The 14,504-nt window shown below is 47.9% G+C and overlaps 1 protein-coding gene across 6 annotated transcripts in view; it reads left to right on the top strand.

Moving 5' to 3' along the window:
* Stat3 (signal transducer and activator of transcription 3) overlaps window positions 1–11,467 on the top strand; it is a 49,003-nt gene extending 37,536 nt beyond the window's left edge. For 3 of the 6 annotated variants that reach the window (XM_048366967.1, XM_048366966.1, XM_048366965.1), the window contains exons 12-24: window positions 2,026–2,055; window positions 2,155–2,248; window positions 2,372–2,419; window positions 2,989–3,072; window positions 3,756–3,854; window positions 3,953–4,088; window positions 5,460–5,512; window positions 5,754–5,848; window positions 5,924–6,063; window positions 6,786–6,998; window positions 9,839–9,881; window positions 10,199–10,311; window positions 11,277–11,467. In XM_048366967.1, coding sequence (XP_048222924.1) covers window positions 2,026–2,055; window positions 2,155–2,248; window positions 2,372–2,419; window positions 2,989–3,072; window positions 3,756–3,854; window positions 3,953–4,088; window positions 5,460–5,512; window positions 5,754–5,848; window positions 5,924–6,063; window positions 6,786–6,998; window positions 9,839–9,881; window positions 10,199–10,311; window positions 11,277–11,332 — 1,204 coding nt within the window. In that variant the 3' untranslated portion in view covers window positions 11,333–11,467. The remainder of the gene's footprint in view (window positions 1–2,025; window positions 2,056–2,154; window positions 2,249–2,371; window positions 2,420–2,988; window positions 3,073–3,755; window positions 3,855–3,952; window positions 4,089–5,459; window positions 5,513–5,753; window positions 5,849–5,923; window positions 6,064–6,785; window positions 6,999–9,838; window positions 9,882–10,198; window positions 10,312–11,276) is intronic. The other 3 variants (XM_048366970.1, XM_048366968.1, XM_048366969.1) reach the window with 3 other exon arrangements.
* The last annotated feature ends 3,037 nt before the right edge of the window (window positions 11,468–14,504 follow it).

Below are 14,504 nucleotides of genomic sequence, written 5' to 3'. Positions count from 1 at the left end.
CTCCCCAAATGACTTCTAGAAATAGACCTGAAATTGGTACATGGGATAAAGATAAGTTTCAAATGGTCTCTCACACTAGTGAGCTAATACATCTCAGTGGTCTGAGGATACTTTGGTATTGGAGATTGGGTTGGGAGGTTAAATTTGGCTTTCTGTGGTCCACCAGAATAAAATCCAGGTATATTTGTGTGTTAACCAGGCTATCTTCAGAGCATATATACACTATAGTGGTGAATGGCTAATAGAAGAAAGCCTGGCAGATTCCTAGACTGCTAAGCCTTCACCTGGCCTATGACTCTGTCATTTATCTTAGGTATTATCCCAAGAGGAATGAAAGTGTATACACACAAATGACCTCTCAGGTGAATGGTGGACATCACATCTTTTCATACTCCACACATAGCATATTACTCAAAAAACAATGAATTTTGACAGTAGTGACACGTGAATAAAACTGAGAGAAACCAAGCCATTCCTCCCCTATCATTTTATGCCATATATATATATATATATGGCATATATGGAATATATATATATATGGCATATATATATATATATATTCCTTAAAAATGCAAATAAATCTACAGTGACAGAAAACAGTTCAGGAGTCATCTGGGGCCGAGTTGGGGTAGAGTATGGTTAGGGTACAAATGATCACAGGGAAACTTCGAGTAATGGATGTGCTCCTTGGTTGTATTGGTTTCACAGGTATGTATAGAATATATCCATTCATCAGGTTCTTCAAATTGTACAATTTAAATAATATAGTCTCTTGGTTGTCAGTTATATATCAAAACCAATACAAAAAATATAGGCCAGGCCTATTACAGGTGGTTCATACCTGTAATCCTAGCTACTCAGGAGGCTGAGATCTGAGGATCACAGTTCGAAGCCAACCTGGGCAGGAAAGTCTGTGTGACTCTTATCTCCAGTTAATCACCCAAAACCCAGAAGTGGAGCCATGGTTCAAAGTGGTAGAGCAAGCGCTAGCTTTGAGCAAAAAAGCTCAGGGACAGTGCCCAGGTCCAGAGTATAAGCCCATGAAAAACCATATACATGTATGTGTGTACACACATACAGGCCTGGGGGGAGAACTTATGTTTGAGATGTGGTGTATAGAACGTGTCTTACAAATGATTTCTGATTGGTCAGTTTTCTTCTGTAAAATGATTGGGACACACTAATAGTAGCTATATTTTCTAAAAGTCTAGAGAATATTCAAAATTAGAGAAGAACTTTCAAAGTAATAAAAGATGGAAACTGAGAAATGTGACCACTTGGAAGATAACACATCGCAACACGTAGAGTTCATAGAGTGGGTCACACAGGGACAGGATTTCCAGCCAGCACCCAGGAGTTGTGTGCATCGCAGCTAAGAGCAAACCTTTGGGAAAACCCCGCATGGCTTCAATAATGAGGACATTTGCAACCCAGTATAACTGGAAATGCAGAGTTGGGGCAAGTTCCTGGAGCTGAGATCAGTGACTCATGGGTGTCCTCGGAGTTCTGCCACCATGAGGATCACCACATGCCCAGGTTCCCTCCAGGTTGCTGGCAGTGGTTAAGGCTTTTTTACCCCTGTTTAGGTGAAGTGACGAATGGAAGAGCAGGCTGGGATAGAATTCCCTCCTTTTGGCAATTGAGACAGTACTGCGATGCCCTCTCCCCCTAGACCCGCTCTGTGGGCATGCTTTGTTCTGATGAATGTCATGAGCTGGGACTTTTGTGACTTAGGGAAGCATGTACTGGGTTTGACGGTGCGCATCTAAAATATAATGAGGAAGTAGAGGTATGGCTCAAATGGTAGAGCACCAGATGTGAATGGAAAACAAAACAAAACACGAGTAACAATGTCCTAAATTCAAGCCCCAGAAACCAGCATGCATGTGTGCTCACACACGCACACACACATCATCATCATCATCAAATAAGATGTATCTGAATAGTTAAGAGAATCACAATCACACAGGAGCACTGCCTGGTGCAAGGTCATGTTTTATTAACTTTGATCTATGTTTTTAACAGAGACTCTGGGGAGGTTGCGGCTCTCAGAGGGTAAGTTCAGCCTTGAGGCTTCCTTTTGTTCTGGTTCATGTAACTTTATCCTCTGGCCACTCAGTCACCCATGCGGTTGATTTTGTTTCTGCGATTCAGATCCCGGAAATTTAATATTCTGGGTACTAACACAAAAGTGATGAACATGGAAGAATCGAACAACGGCAGCCTCTCTGCGGAGTTCAAGCACTTGGTAGGTGGGAGAAGCCCCGTAAGGACACCCCCACCCCCATCCCTGTGTATCTGTCAGAGAGGGAGGATGGGACACAGCCGCAGAGACACATGGCATTTCACCACCACCCCCCCTTTCTTACAGACCCTGAGGGAGCAAAGATGTGGGAATGGAGGCCGTGCCAATTGTGACGTAAGTTTTGTTGGGGTAAAAGTCAACAAGCCAACTGGGAGGGTTTTCTGTGCGAGGGAGGAAGCGATCTCTTACTGCCCAGAATTAGAGACCTGTTATTTCAGCTGTCATCATTCAGAAAAGTCCCTTTGGCCAATGGGACATGATCAGAAGTCATGTGTGCTATGGAGTTCTCTGGCTCAGAGCACTTCCCTGAGCGTCTGGCGAGTGAGCTCTTCCTTCACGAGAAACAGGAAAGTCTCCTCCTCCTCAGTCGTCCTCCACACCAGTTGGTGGATCATAACAGCTACTTGGGAGGCAGAGATTGGGAGGATCAAAGCTCAAGGACAGCCTGTGTAAAACTGCTTTTCCACCAACTGGGTGGGGAGGATGACGCAGCCTTAACACGTCTTAAAAATAAGCCCTTGTGTCTGCGTAATATAATAAAAACTGAATGAAGGCCTGGCAGTCCTCATGTTGAAGGGAGCGAATGCTTTGACTTGCCGCTTGGCTGGCTCTCTGTGGCCACCTGGTGGCTTGCCGACTCGGTGTAATGAGGCTGTGTGTGAGGCCTGCTTATCTCACTCTAGGCCTCCCTGATTGTGACTGAGGAGCTGCACCTGATCACCTTCGAGACGGAGGTTTACCACCAAGGCCTCAAGATCGACCTCGAAGTGAGTTGATAGAGAGACCAGGGTGGCCCTGTGCACAGGGACTCAGGATGAAATCACTCAGTAGGACTTTTCCTGAGATCTGAAGATCAAGGTTTGAAGTTAACCCAGACAAACAAATCCGGGAGACTATCTCCAGTTAACCAGAAAAAAAGCCTGAAGTAGAGCTATGACTCGTGGTAGAGCACTAGCTTTGAGTGAAAAAGCTGACCAAGAGCTTGAAGCTATGAGTTCAAGCCCCAGTGGCAGCACATGTGCGTGTGTGTGTGCGCATACACACACAAATTGATTAGGCCAACACAATAGTATGAGCAGATGAATCTTAGCTTTCAGTGTGTAGAAAATGATGGCATTTGCATTCTGTTGCCAACCTTCTTGATCTTTAAACCTTCAAAAACAAGAATCTTCATCTTTGGAGATTACACTTCAGGATTTAGGAATAGAGAACAAGGGGCTGTTGGTCACAACTCACAGGCAGATTTTACAAGCTGCACATTGTCAGTCAGTAGCCTGAGTTCAGAGGTCCCTGTTTTTCTGGGTGTTGGGTTGACTCAAGGCCACCTGTCTGGTCTCCCCAGCAGCTGGGCAGTCACATCCACTGCAAACCCTGTGAGGTGCGGATGAATAGATTTGGGGGGCTGTGAGAGTGTGCTGCCCCCCTGGCTCATTTTCAACATTCTCCACAGACCCATTCCTTGCCAGTTGTGGTGATCTCCAACATCTGTCAGATGCCAAATGCCTGGGCGTCAATCCTGTGGTATAACATGCTGACCAACAACCCCAAGGTTAGTGTCCCAACCTCTTTCCTGGTCAGATCTGGTGGGGGCTGTGAGCACCATCCCTCATCTAAATGAGCCGATGTGTTCTTAATGTGTTCTCACAGAACGTGAACTTCTTCACCAAGCCACCAATCGGAACCTGGGATCAAGTGGCCGAGGTGCTGAGCTGGCAGTTCTCTTCCACTACAAAGCGGGGCCTGAGCATTGAGCAGTTGACTACGCTGGCAGAGAAACTCCTAGGTCTGCATTTCACCCCTTGTTCTCCCTGCTCTTCTCAGACAAGGATTCTAAGGAGTCTTTGTCCAGGCCATTCCCTAGCATCTGCCTGGAGTGAGGCTCTGTGACCATGCCAAGTTGGAGAGGTTGGAGAGTCAGGGTACAGGGCAAGTTTGCTCCTAATCTAGAAATCTTTGTTGTTGTTGTTGTTGTGCCACTCCTGGGGCTTGAATTCAGGGCCTGTGCTGTCCCTGAGCTTCTGTTGTTCAAGGCTAGCACTCCACCATTTGAGCCATAGCACCACTTCTGGCTCTTCTGGTAGCTTAAGAGTCTTATAGACTTTCCTGCCCAGGCTGGTTTTGAATTGCATTCCTCAGATCTCAGCCTCCTGAGTAGCTAGGATTACAGGTGTGAGCCACAGACACCCGGCTGTAGATAATCATTTCTGTGAGCTTAGAGGGAGACTTCTTTTTTCTTGGTTGCTGTCTCCCTCACCTTCCAACCTTAGAAGATGGAACTGAGAGGTTTGGCATTCCCTGTTACTGCCTATTTCTTCAATATGGGGTTGGAGCCCAGGGCTAAGCACATATTAGGCAAGTGTTCTACTGTTCAGCTACATCCCTAGCCTTTGAAACAAAGTTGCCCCATGGCCCAGGCTAGCTTTGAACTTGAGATCCTCCTGCCTTCACCTCTCAAGTGCTGTGATTACATGCATGTGCCACTTTGCCTGGCTTACATAGATATTTTAATTTTGCTTGTATCAAGGCTTGAACTCAGGACCTCTGGCTCAGCTTTTTTGCTCATAGTTGGTGATCTACCACTTGAGCCCTACCTCCAGTCTGGCATTTTGCTGATTAATTGGAGATAAGCATCTCTTGGACTTTTCTGCCTGGGCAGGCTTCAAAACCACAATCCTCCAGATCTCAGCCTCCTAAGTAACAGGATCACAGGTGTGAGCTACCAGCACCTGGCCTTATGTAAAAATTATTAAGCGAAAAAACCAAAAAAGTAAGTAGATTTTTTTTTTTTGGCTACATGGACTAAAAGGAGCATTGTACCAGGCTGCTACCAAATATATCCTAAACCCACCTGTTAGCTTGTTAGTTAATGTGTGCTGGTCCCCTGAGTACTACTCATAGCTAGAAAGAACACAGGACTTGATGCTGAACTAAACAACAGCTCAGAAGATGGGGGTCTCAGTGCTGGTGTGTGTGTGTGTGTATGTGTGCACATGTTTACACACACAGTGGTGGCAACCTGCAGATAACATTAAAGCCAATGGTTTCACAGTCTGTTGTGGGACAGTTGAGCATTCCCATTGTGGACATTCTGTTGGGGGAAATAAAATTTGATTTTAAACTAAAAAGAATTTTTTTTTCTTTGTTTCCCCTTCAGGACCTGGTGTGAACTATTCAGGGTGTCAGATCACATGGGCTAAGTTTTGCAAAGTAAGTGATACTGTTGTGTCCTTGTGGTTGGTCACGTCTGAGAGTGGGAATAGAGCACCCCCCCTGCAAGGTGCTTGTGGAGAGGATGCGGCCTGGAGGCCTTGGTCCCTCCATCCAGCAGCCAGCGGGACCTTTCTGAGGGCTGATGAGCCCAGGGGCGGTCACAGTACATGGCGTTCCAGGAAGAAAAAGGCTGGGAGGATGATGATGGACTGGGCTTTCTCATTCATCTTTTCTCCAGGAAAACATGGCTGGCAAGGGCTTCTCCTTCTGGGTCTGGCTGGACAATATCATTGATCTTGTGAAAAAGTACATCTTGGCCCTTTGGAATGAAGGGTAGGTGTGACAAAGTCACTGTGGCAGAGGGAACATCCTGTGAGCCCAAATAATGTTGATCCTCTTTGGTGCCAGGTACATCATGGGCTTCATCAGCAAGGAGCGGGAGCGGGCCATCCTGAGCACCAAGCCTCCTGGCACCTTCCTGTTGAGGTTCAGTGAGAGCAGCAAGGAAGGAGGCGTCACCTTCACTTGGGTGGAAAAGGACATCAGTGGTAAGATAACTTCTGCTCACTCCACCTGGTGGCCATTTCTATCACTGCCTCCTCGCTGCTACTACTAGGAGCTACTGCCCCCTAGAGGGCAGAGCGGGCCTAGGCCTCCCTAGCCTCAGACTTGTAAACAATTGACTTTTCTCTAAATCCTTCCAGCTGAGGGATTTCTCTGGCAGTTTGTTTAGCCTGTCCCAGTGGTTATTTGTCTATCATTTACGATTTAAGTTTTTTTTCTTTATTTCCTTTTTGGTTTGTTTGTTTTGCCCATGCTAAGGCTTGAACTCTGGGCCTGGGTTCTGTCCCTGAGCTTTTTTGCTCAAGGTTTGAGCTCAACCACTTGAGCCACAGCTCTGCTTCTGGCTTTTTGGTAGTTAATTTGAGATAAGAATCTCACAGGCTTTCTTGCCTGGGCTGGCTTTGAATCTGGATCCTCAGATCTCATCCTCCTGAGTAGGCAGGATTACAGGCGTGAGCTACCAGTGCCTGGCTCATCTCCTTTCATACCTACCCCATGGATATCTTATGCATGTGTGCTGCAAGTGACCCAGCTAGAGAGCCTTTATAAAAATCTAGTCTGGACCTTTCCACAGTGTCATGCTGCTGGGTCTCAGGCACGAGGCTGGAATATGCCTCCCCTCTCCCAGGAAAGACAAATCAGGCAGTTTCTTGGAGACTACCCAGCTATAGGTTCTACTCTTAGTCCTTCCCATATCTTACGACAGGCAAGACCCAGATCCAGTCGGTGGAGCCATACACAAAGCAGCAGCTAAACAACATGTCATTTGCTGAAATCATCATGGGCTATAAGATCATGGACGCTACCAACATCCTGGTATCTCCGCTGGTCTATCTCTACCCTGACATTCCTAAGGAGGAGGCGTTTGGAAAGTATTGTCGGCCAGAAAGCCAGGAGCATCCGGAAGCAGACCCAGGTAGTTGTTGATTTTCCACGTTCCTGGCCCTTTGTTCTTGGGGGAAAATTGGAAGCTGCAGGTTCTTTGGAAGATAGACAGAAAGGTCTGAAGAGCTCAGAGGAGCTTTTTTTTTTTTTCTTCACCAGTCCTGGGGCTTGGACTCAGGGCCTGGGCACTGTCCCCAGCTTCCTTTTGCTCGAGGCTAGTGCTCTACCACTTGGGCCACAGTGCCACTTTGGGCTTTTTCTGTGTATGTGGTGCTGAGGAATAGAACCCAGAGTTTCATGCATGCTAGGCAAGCACTCTACCATCAAGCCCTGGGAGTATCTTTATTCTTCCTTATGGGGAAGAACTTTGTAGTGAGTGCTTTTAGAGGTGAGAGTCATGAGAAGGTTCAAATAGTAAAACACACACACACACACACACACACACACACACACACACAGAGCCTAGGACATTTTCAAGGATGCTCAAGTGGTAGAGCACTAGCCTTTAGCACAAAAACTCAGGGATAGTGTCCAAGCCCTGAGTTCAAGCCCTAGGACTGGCATAAACACACACACACACACACACACACACACACACACACCAACCCCAAAAAACTGCTTCTGCTCAAGGAGCACCCCAACACAATGCCATAGCTTTCTTCCTACTCTCATAGGAATTATCTTCCTAGGTAGAGGGAGGTTGAGGGAGGCTATTTGAGCTTGTTGACAACTGCCTTTCCTTTTCCCTTTGTTTCAGTGTTAAGCTCTGTTCACGTAGTGGAAGAGATTAGCCCTCACTTCCTGTCTGCCCTTATCTCTCTTTCCACCTTGTGCTTCAGTTGGGAGATCTGTTTATCAGCCTCTTCATACCACCCTTTGTTCCTTCTGTTGGGGACGTTGAGGTGCAAGCAAGTGTTGGTCCTTCCAACTAACTTTGCTCTCAAGATCCAGGCTCCCAGCCTAAGGGTGCATCTTCCATCTCCATGCCTCTCATGGGCAGGGGACGCGGGGGTGGGGTGGGCAGGTCCTCGCCTACTACTCAGAGACATTGTTCAGGGGCAAGGTGCTCATCAAGGAAAGAGCTACCCATATCACTGTTCTTATAAACCCAGCGCTTCTCTTCTAGACTCAGCTTTTAGAACCAGCCTATGGTTCTGAGAGAGTACTGAATGATTTGAGAGAGATGAGAGAGAACATGAAAGGAAAGACAAGAAAAGCACAAACTCCTGAGTGATTTTTCTGCTTGGTGGTGTGGTAGAGAGGCATGTGAGGAGTGTGCACTGCGGGCTTGGGGTAAGTGTGACCAGGCAGTGTGAAGGTCTGAGGGTTCAAATGATATTCTTCAGGCAAGTAATCCTGGGAGCATTTCCTATCTTCATAGAGTATTATAGCATGAAAATCCTGCAGAGAGTGAGCCTTTTCCCTCCTTCTCTACCAGAATCCTACATAGTATCTTTGGATGGGTTGAAGGAGGGATTCTGAGCCATTTACAAATTCAATAAAGCACATCCATTACCTTGTATGGGGCCACTCATGAATTTTCTGTTTCTTCTTTGATCAGTCTTAGTTCTTCTTGGCTTTCCCATGTCCACCTTAGGCCAAGGCTATTTTTCTCTGTTGCCTTGATCACTAGAGAATTAAATCTTTCTCTGTGTACAGTGTTAGCTCTTCTCAAGTCTTGGCCAAACAAGTTGGACTTAGAAACCTCAGGACCTTGCCTCAGTAGTTCCTTTGGATTCTGTACAGAAGTAATCTGTTTCTTAGCTAAAAGTAAACTCAGATGACTATTTATTGCCACGTCAGACATCCTGGTCCTACAGCTCCTCCACCCCCCCCACCCCCCCACTCCCCGCCTTTGCCCTCTCACTCTTTTAGATGCAAATATTAGGGCTTGAGCTCAGGGCCACAACACTTCCCCCTTAACTTTTTCATTTAAGGCTGGTGCTTCGCTTTACCACTTGAGCCACACCTCTGCTTCCAGCTTTTTGGTGATTAATTGGTGCTAAGATTCTTACAGACTTCCCTGCCTGGGCTGGCTTTGAACCACAAATCTTAGCTAGGATTACAGACATAAGCCACTGACGTCCAGTTTATAGTTTCTCTTTAAGCCCTCAGTGATGTCCTTACCTCTCCTGGCCTGCTCACGCTGTCCATGCCTCCCAGGTGATTTGTTTAGTAGCTGAATTCTCCAGCTCTCATGTAAGTGTGGCAAGGGATCCTCTGATGGCAGCACCTCCTTCTCTGCCCCTCTTCTTTTGCACATGAGAGTGTGCTTTACCCAGTGTCTGAGCTGTTGAAAATGTGTCTGGGCCTGGATATCTGTTGTCTAGTTGGTATAGGTGTATGACAGAGATATCTCTCCTGGACATAAAAGCTTTTTGTTTGATGTATGTATCCCACTGGGAAGTTAGCCATGCTCTCAGTAGCTTTGGAACCTTTAGCACTGGTCATCTTCATGTCTCTTCCCTTCATGTCTCTTAGTCCACTTGGAATGTGGGCGGCTCACCATGGCTGGCCCAGCTCGGTCCCTGCATGCAGAGAAGTGATACAAGGCTCAGGTCACGTGACACCAGCTAGACATTTCCATCATCTAGGGAAGAAGGAACTACGAGATTGGCCCCGGCTCGGGGGGAGCTACAGTGTGCTCAAAGTCTTCAAAGCTCAGGAATGTTTCAGGAGAGAATCGAAGTTCAAACTGCAAGTGTTGAGGGTGTCAGGTAGCCTGTGCTGAGGGAGGGCAACTCCAAAAGGCAGATGAAGGCTTCCAGACAATCTATATGAGGATGGAATGAGTTTCCGGGGAGTTCTGGTGACTTGGTTCCTTCCTATGCTGCATGCAGACTCAACCAATAAGCCCTGTTTTCTGCTTCCCAGGTGCTGCCCCATACCTGAAGACCAAATTCATCTGTGTGACACCGTAAGTACTTTCCCTTCCCAGTTTTGATTCATTTCTAATGTCCCCACCCCACCCCCAAGCCCCAGGAACAGGGGGGACACGGGGTGAGAGTTGCCCTGTTGCAGGGGTTGGATGCTCCTGGGCTGTGTTTAGTACTCAGCGTGACCTTGTGTGTTTAAAAAGCTTGAGCTTTTATTTTTCTGTTGGAGACCAGAGTTTGATGGTTTGTGTGTGTGTGTTTTGTTCTTTTTTTTTTTTTTTTTTTTTTTTTTTACCCCCCTCCATTGTGTCTTGTCAACCTGGCCCTTTCCCCTCCGGCTGCTCCCCATTTCCTACAGAACGACCTGCAGCAATACCATTGACCTGCCGATGTCCCCTCGCACTTTAGATTCATTGATGCAGTTTGGAAATAATGGTGAAGGTGCTGAGCCCTCCGCAGGAGGGCAATTTGGTGAGTATTTGGTCCTCCGATTCTCTTGTCCCCAAGAGAGAACTTAGTCCCCTTTGAGTGATGCTCTTGTAGATAGAGCCGTGTTAGTAGGAGGAGACTGTAGAAATGGAAGGCACTGCTGTGTGGGAGTGTAACTTTTCCAGCAGAAAAAAGAAGCAGGTAAAGTGACAATTAAATTTGTGCTGATCCTGGGGCTTGAGCTCAAGGCCTGGCCACTGTCCCTGAGTTGTGTTTTGGCGTTTTTTTACTTAAGGCTAACACTCTACCACTTGAGCCACAGCTCTAGTTTTGATTTTTGGGGGGTTAGAGATAAGTGTCTTGTGGCCTTTCCTACTTGGGCTGGCTTCAAACTGCAGTCCTCAGCTCTTAGCCTCCTGAATAGCTAGGATTGTAAGCACGAGCCACTGGTACCCAGTATTAAAGTCAGTTTGTGGTGTGTGTGTGTGTGTGTGTGTGTGTGTGTGTGTATGTGTGTGTGTGTGTGTATGTGTGTGTGTGTGTGTACGTGTGTATGCACATGCACATGCCAGAATTTAGGCTTGAACTCTGGGTCTGGGCACTGTCCCTGAGCAAAGCTAATTAATGTCCAACATGTCATCATTCCAGTATGAAGAGAAAAATCAATGTACTATTTTAAAATGGTTTTCTTTCTCATGCTAAGTCCTTGGAATGATGGTGGGCTTTGAATATCACATTTGATTTGAACTAGTCTCAGGCATTCGGTAGCCACATGGGGCCAGGTTACACAGGGCAGCCTTAGATGTTATTGAAACACGATGAACTGGGGATAAATGAGGTGGGGGACTCCCTGTGCCTTGTACAGGGCAAGGCCCTGTAGAGAGGGAGGGCAGTCTGGCTTTTCAGACCTCGCCTTGGCCCGAAGGTCCCCTGATCCAGAGGGGGGCTGTGCCCTGGCAGCTGCAGGGTCAGGTGGCTGAAGTAGCATTCTCTGTCTGTCCCTGCAGAGTCGCTCACCTTTGACATGGAGTTGACCTCGGAGTGTGCTACCTCCCCCATGTGAGGAGCTGAGAACGGAAGCAGCAGACATGTGACCGAGACACCTTCCCCGAGTTCCACCGTCCCTTAAGCAGCCGAACCCCAGATCATCTGAAACTCTTAACTTTGTGGCTCCAGATTTTCTTTTTTTTTTTTTTTTTAAACTCTCCTACTTCTGCTATCTTTGAGCAATCTGGGCACTTTTAAAAATAGAGAAATGAGTGAATGTGGGTGATGTGCTTTTATGCAAGAAGAAAGTGAGGGACGTGGCGGGGGCAAGGGAGGGAAAGGAAGTGTCTTGCGTTCTTGTGCTCCCCTGCCCTTCTTTCTCAGTGCTTGCTGTTCATTGTTAGACAAGTGCCTCCTGGTGCCAGCGGCATCCTTCTGCCCATTTGTGCAAGCTACCGCGCCGGGCTACCTGGGGGAACCCCTGGCATTGCACTTTTAACCCTGCTAATGTCCAAATAGAAGACTATCAAAAGCTCTCTGTTTCCTTTTAAATTTAATAGTAATAATAATTATTAAAGGGCAAAAAACACACTGTAGCAGCATACCCTTTCTGTATTTAAGAAAACTCAGTTAACACAGCCTCTTTGGTGCTTTAAGCATTCAGCTGTCTTCAGGCTGATAATTTATATAAACCTTGAAATGGGCTTCAGATCAAACCCTTAAAAGTCATCTGGGGTGGCTCAAGAGCGCTAGCCTTGAGCAACAGTGCCCAGGCCCCAAGTTCAAGCCCCAGGACTGGCAAAACAAAAACAAAAAGTTATCTGGCTAGCCAGACACCAGTGGCAGGAAAGTCTGTGAGACTCTTGTCTCCAACTAAACACCAAAAAGCCAGAAGTAGAGCTGTGGCTTAAGTGGCAGAGAACTAGCCTTGAACAAAAAAGCTCAGGGACAGCACCCAGGCCTTGAGTTCAAGCCTCAGGACTGGGGTGGGGGAGGGAAGGAAGAGAAAAGATATCTCAAACTGTGGCTTGGCTTTCAGTTTTGAAATAAGATGGTTTAAGGAGGAACCAAACATGCCAGACTCTTTATAAACTAACTGCACTGGGATGTGTTGTTCACTGGTGGGTAAGGCTGAGCAGAGGGTACTGCAAATCTTTGCTCCCTTTCCCTAGACTTGGACCCATTTCAGAGCGAGCTTGCTCCTGCAGGTGCCTTATCAGGCCTATAGTCATTCTGGCTTCCTTTCCTACCTAACCCTTCTAGTAAAATGTCTCCTTCCCCATGTCCACAAAGGCCCCCTGTCCTGTTTGCTTTAGAAATGCTGGCCTCAGGACCTTGTGGAAGGAGAGGGAGAGGGTTCCAGGTTGAATATAACGCATGCGCTGGGGTCCCAGCAAAGCATCTAGTTGAGCTCAGGGAACGTAATTCTTATCCCAGGTTCTTGGTGATGTCCAAAGGCACCTGTCACTCTTCTTCATGTGTTAACATGGGGCAAAAGCTGACCGATGAACCCAAGGGCTTCCCTTGTGTGAGGGACATACTCCCAGGGTCCCCTGAGGCAGGTGACTGCTCCCCAGCCCCCTCCCCAGTCTTCCTTCCCTTGTGAGGCACCTGCTGTGGCCTTCATGTCCACCTGCTGCCTTGGCCAGTCAACTGCCTGAGCCCTCGGCAGTGCGCTCAGAGGAAACGCTGAGTGAACCGGTGGGCCGCCTCTCGCCCAAAGGCCTCTGTTGATTAAAGTATCTTTGGAGCTCCGTTTGTTCGATGCAAATAAGTGAGTTTGAAGGTCATTGGGGTGACAGTCTTCTGTCCAGGACAAACAGGACTTGCCTTGGCCACCCCCTGTCCATTTGTAGTATGGAGAACTCGCTTCTCCACAACACTTTTAGTACACAAATAAGCTGAACTTATAAACTGAAAGAATAGGTGAGACTCAGGCTTGCCATTGGATTTGAACCCTAGGGCACCTAGGGCAAAGGTCTTGTTGGGCTTCTGTGGAACAGGTTTTGTAAATCTCATGGCTTTAGTTAGGTAGCATGCATATCTTGGCTTACTGAGTGTAGGAAGGTTGTAAGGAGTGGAAACTTGTTCCAATTCCTTCTTTGAAGACAGAGTCCTCAGGACCTGCGTGCTTTCTCTCCCACTGCTCACCGCCTGTCCCCAGCCCAGCCCAACCCAGGGTTTACTGCAGATTGCGTGCCACCCCCCCCCCCCATTATAGTGGTTTGTAAACTGCCGTCCTGTCCACTGCACTCAAATTCCAATGTATACTTCCTAGTGTAAAAAAATTTATATTATTGTGTGTTTTTTTTTGTACATTGCTGTATCTACTTTAACTTCCAGAAATAAAAGTTATATAGGAACTGTCTGAGAGTGTGGTAGCTGGGGGGAGGGGGGAGGTGCCCTTTGCTCTGCTTACATTCTGAGAAGGCCTTTTACACAGACCAGCTAGGAGCACGGAGGAATGTAGAAGACTCCAGAGCTGAGGCCACATGCCTGAGGTGACACGGGCATCAGCCTCCAGATGGAGGGCCTAAGGGGACCATGGGTCCGTGGCAGGAAGGTGTCCCAAGTGGCTTCCTCCCTCCAGTGCTGCTGTATCCTGTCTGGGGGAGATAAGCTACTAAGGGGGTGGGGGGGAGCTCGCCTGTAGATCCTGTCCCTCAGGCCTCCCTTCCACAGTTTGGGTCATTATCACTTTCTTTTCAGTTCACTGGGGCCAGGGGAGTGGGGGGCAATTTGCAGACACGTCACTGGCTGGTTGCTGAGAGGCCCCTAGGTGGTGAGTGGTGATAATTCAGAGAAAGGCCACTGACAGCAGAGCCATCTCAGCTTCTCCCCGCCCACCTCCACTCCCAGGCCTGTGCCATGGTGACTGCCAGCATGAGCGACACCAGCGCTTCCCTTCCCCTGCCTCAGAGAGATGGAAGTGAGATTAGGGGTGGCGGAGGAGCAGCAGCAACAGCCCACTTTCACCCTGCCCACCCACACAGCTGCTCTGGGCCAGTCTTTGGTTCTTTGAGTGCTGGCAAAAACCTGCCTTCCTGTGGTTCCTTGCTCCCCACACTGCCCCCTAAAACCTAAGCAAGCTTGGGTTCCTGACTCGCAAGGTCCCATCTCCAGGCTGGGAGTAGCTGCAGCCCGGCCTGAGGGGTCCACGTAGGGAAAGCCGATCCTCTCTGTCCTGGTCAGTCTCTCCCAGTCAAGCCAAAGCCGCAGTTGGAGGGTGCCACCTGCTGGTGTCTGGG

This window comes from Perognathus longimembris, chromosome 17 (assembly GCF_023159225.1).
Source record: "Perognathus longimembris pacificus isolate PPM17 chromosome 17, ASM2315922v1, whole genome shotgun sequence".
Classification (NCBI taxonomy): domain Eukaryota; kingdom Metazoa; phylum Chordata; class Mammalia; order Rodentia; family Heteromyidae; genus Perognathus; species Perognathus longimembris.
This window is presented reverse-complemented; position numbering and strand designations above follow the sequence as displayed.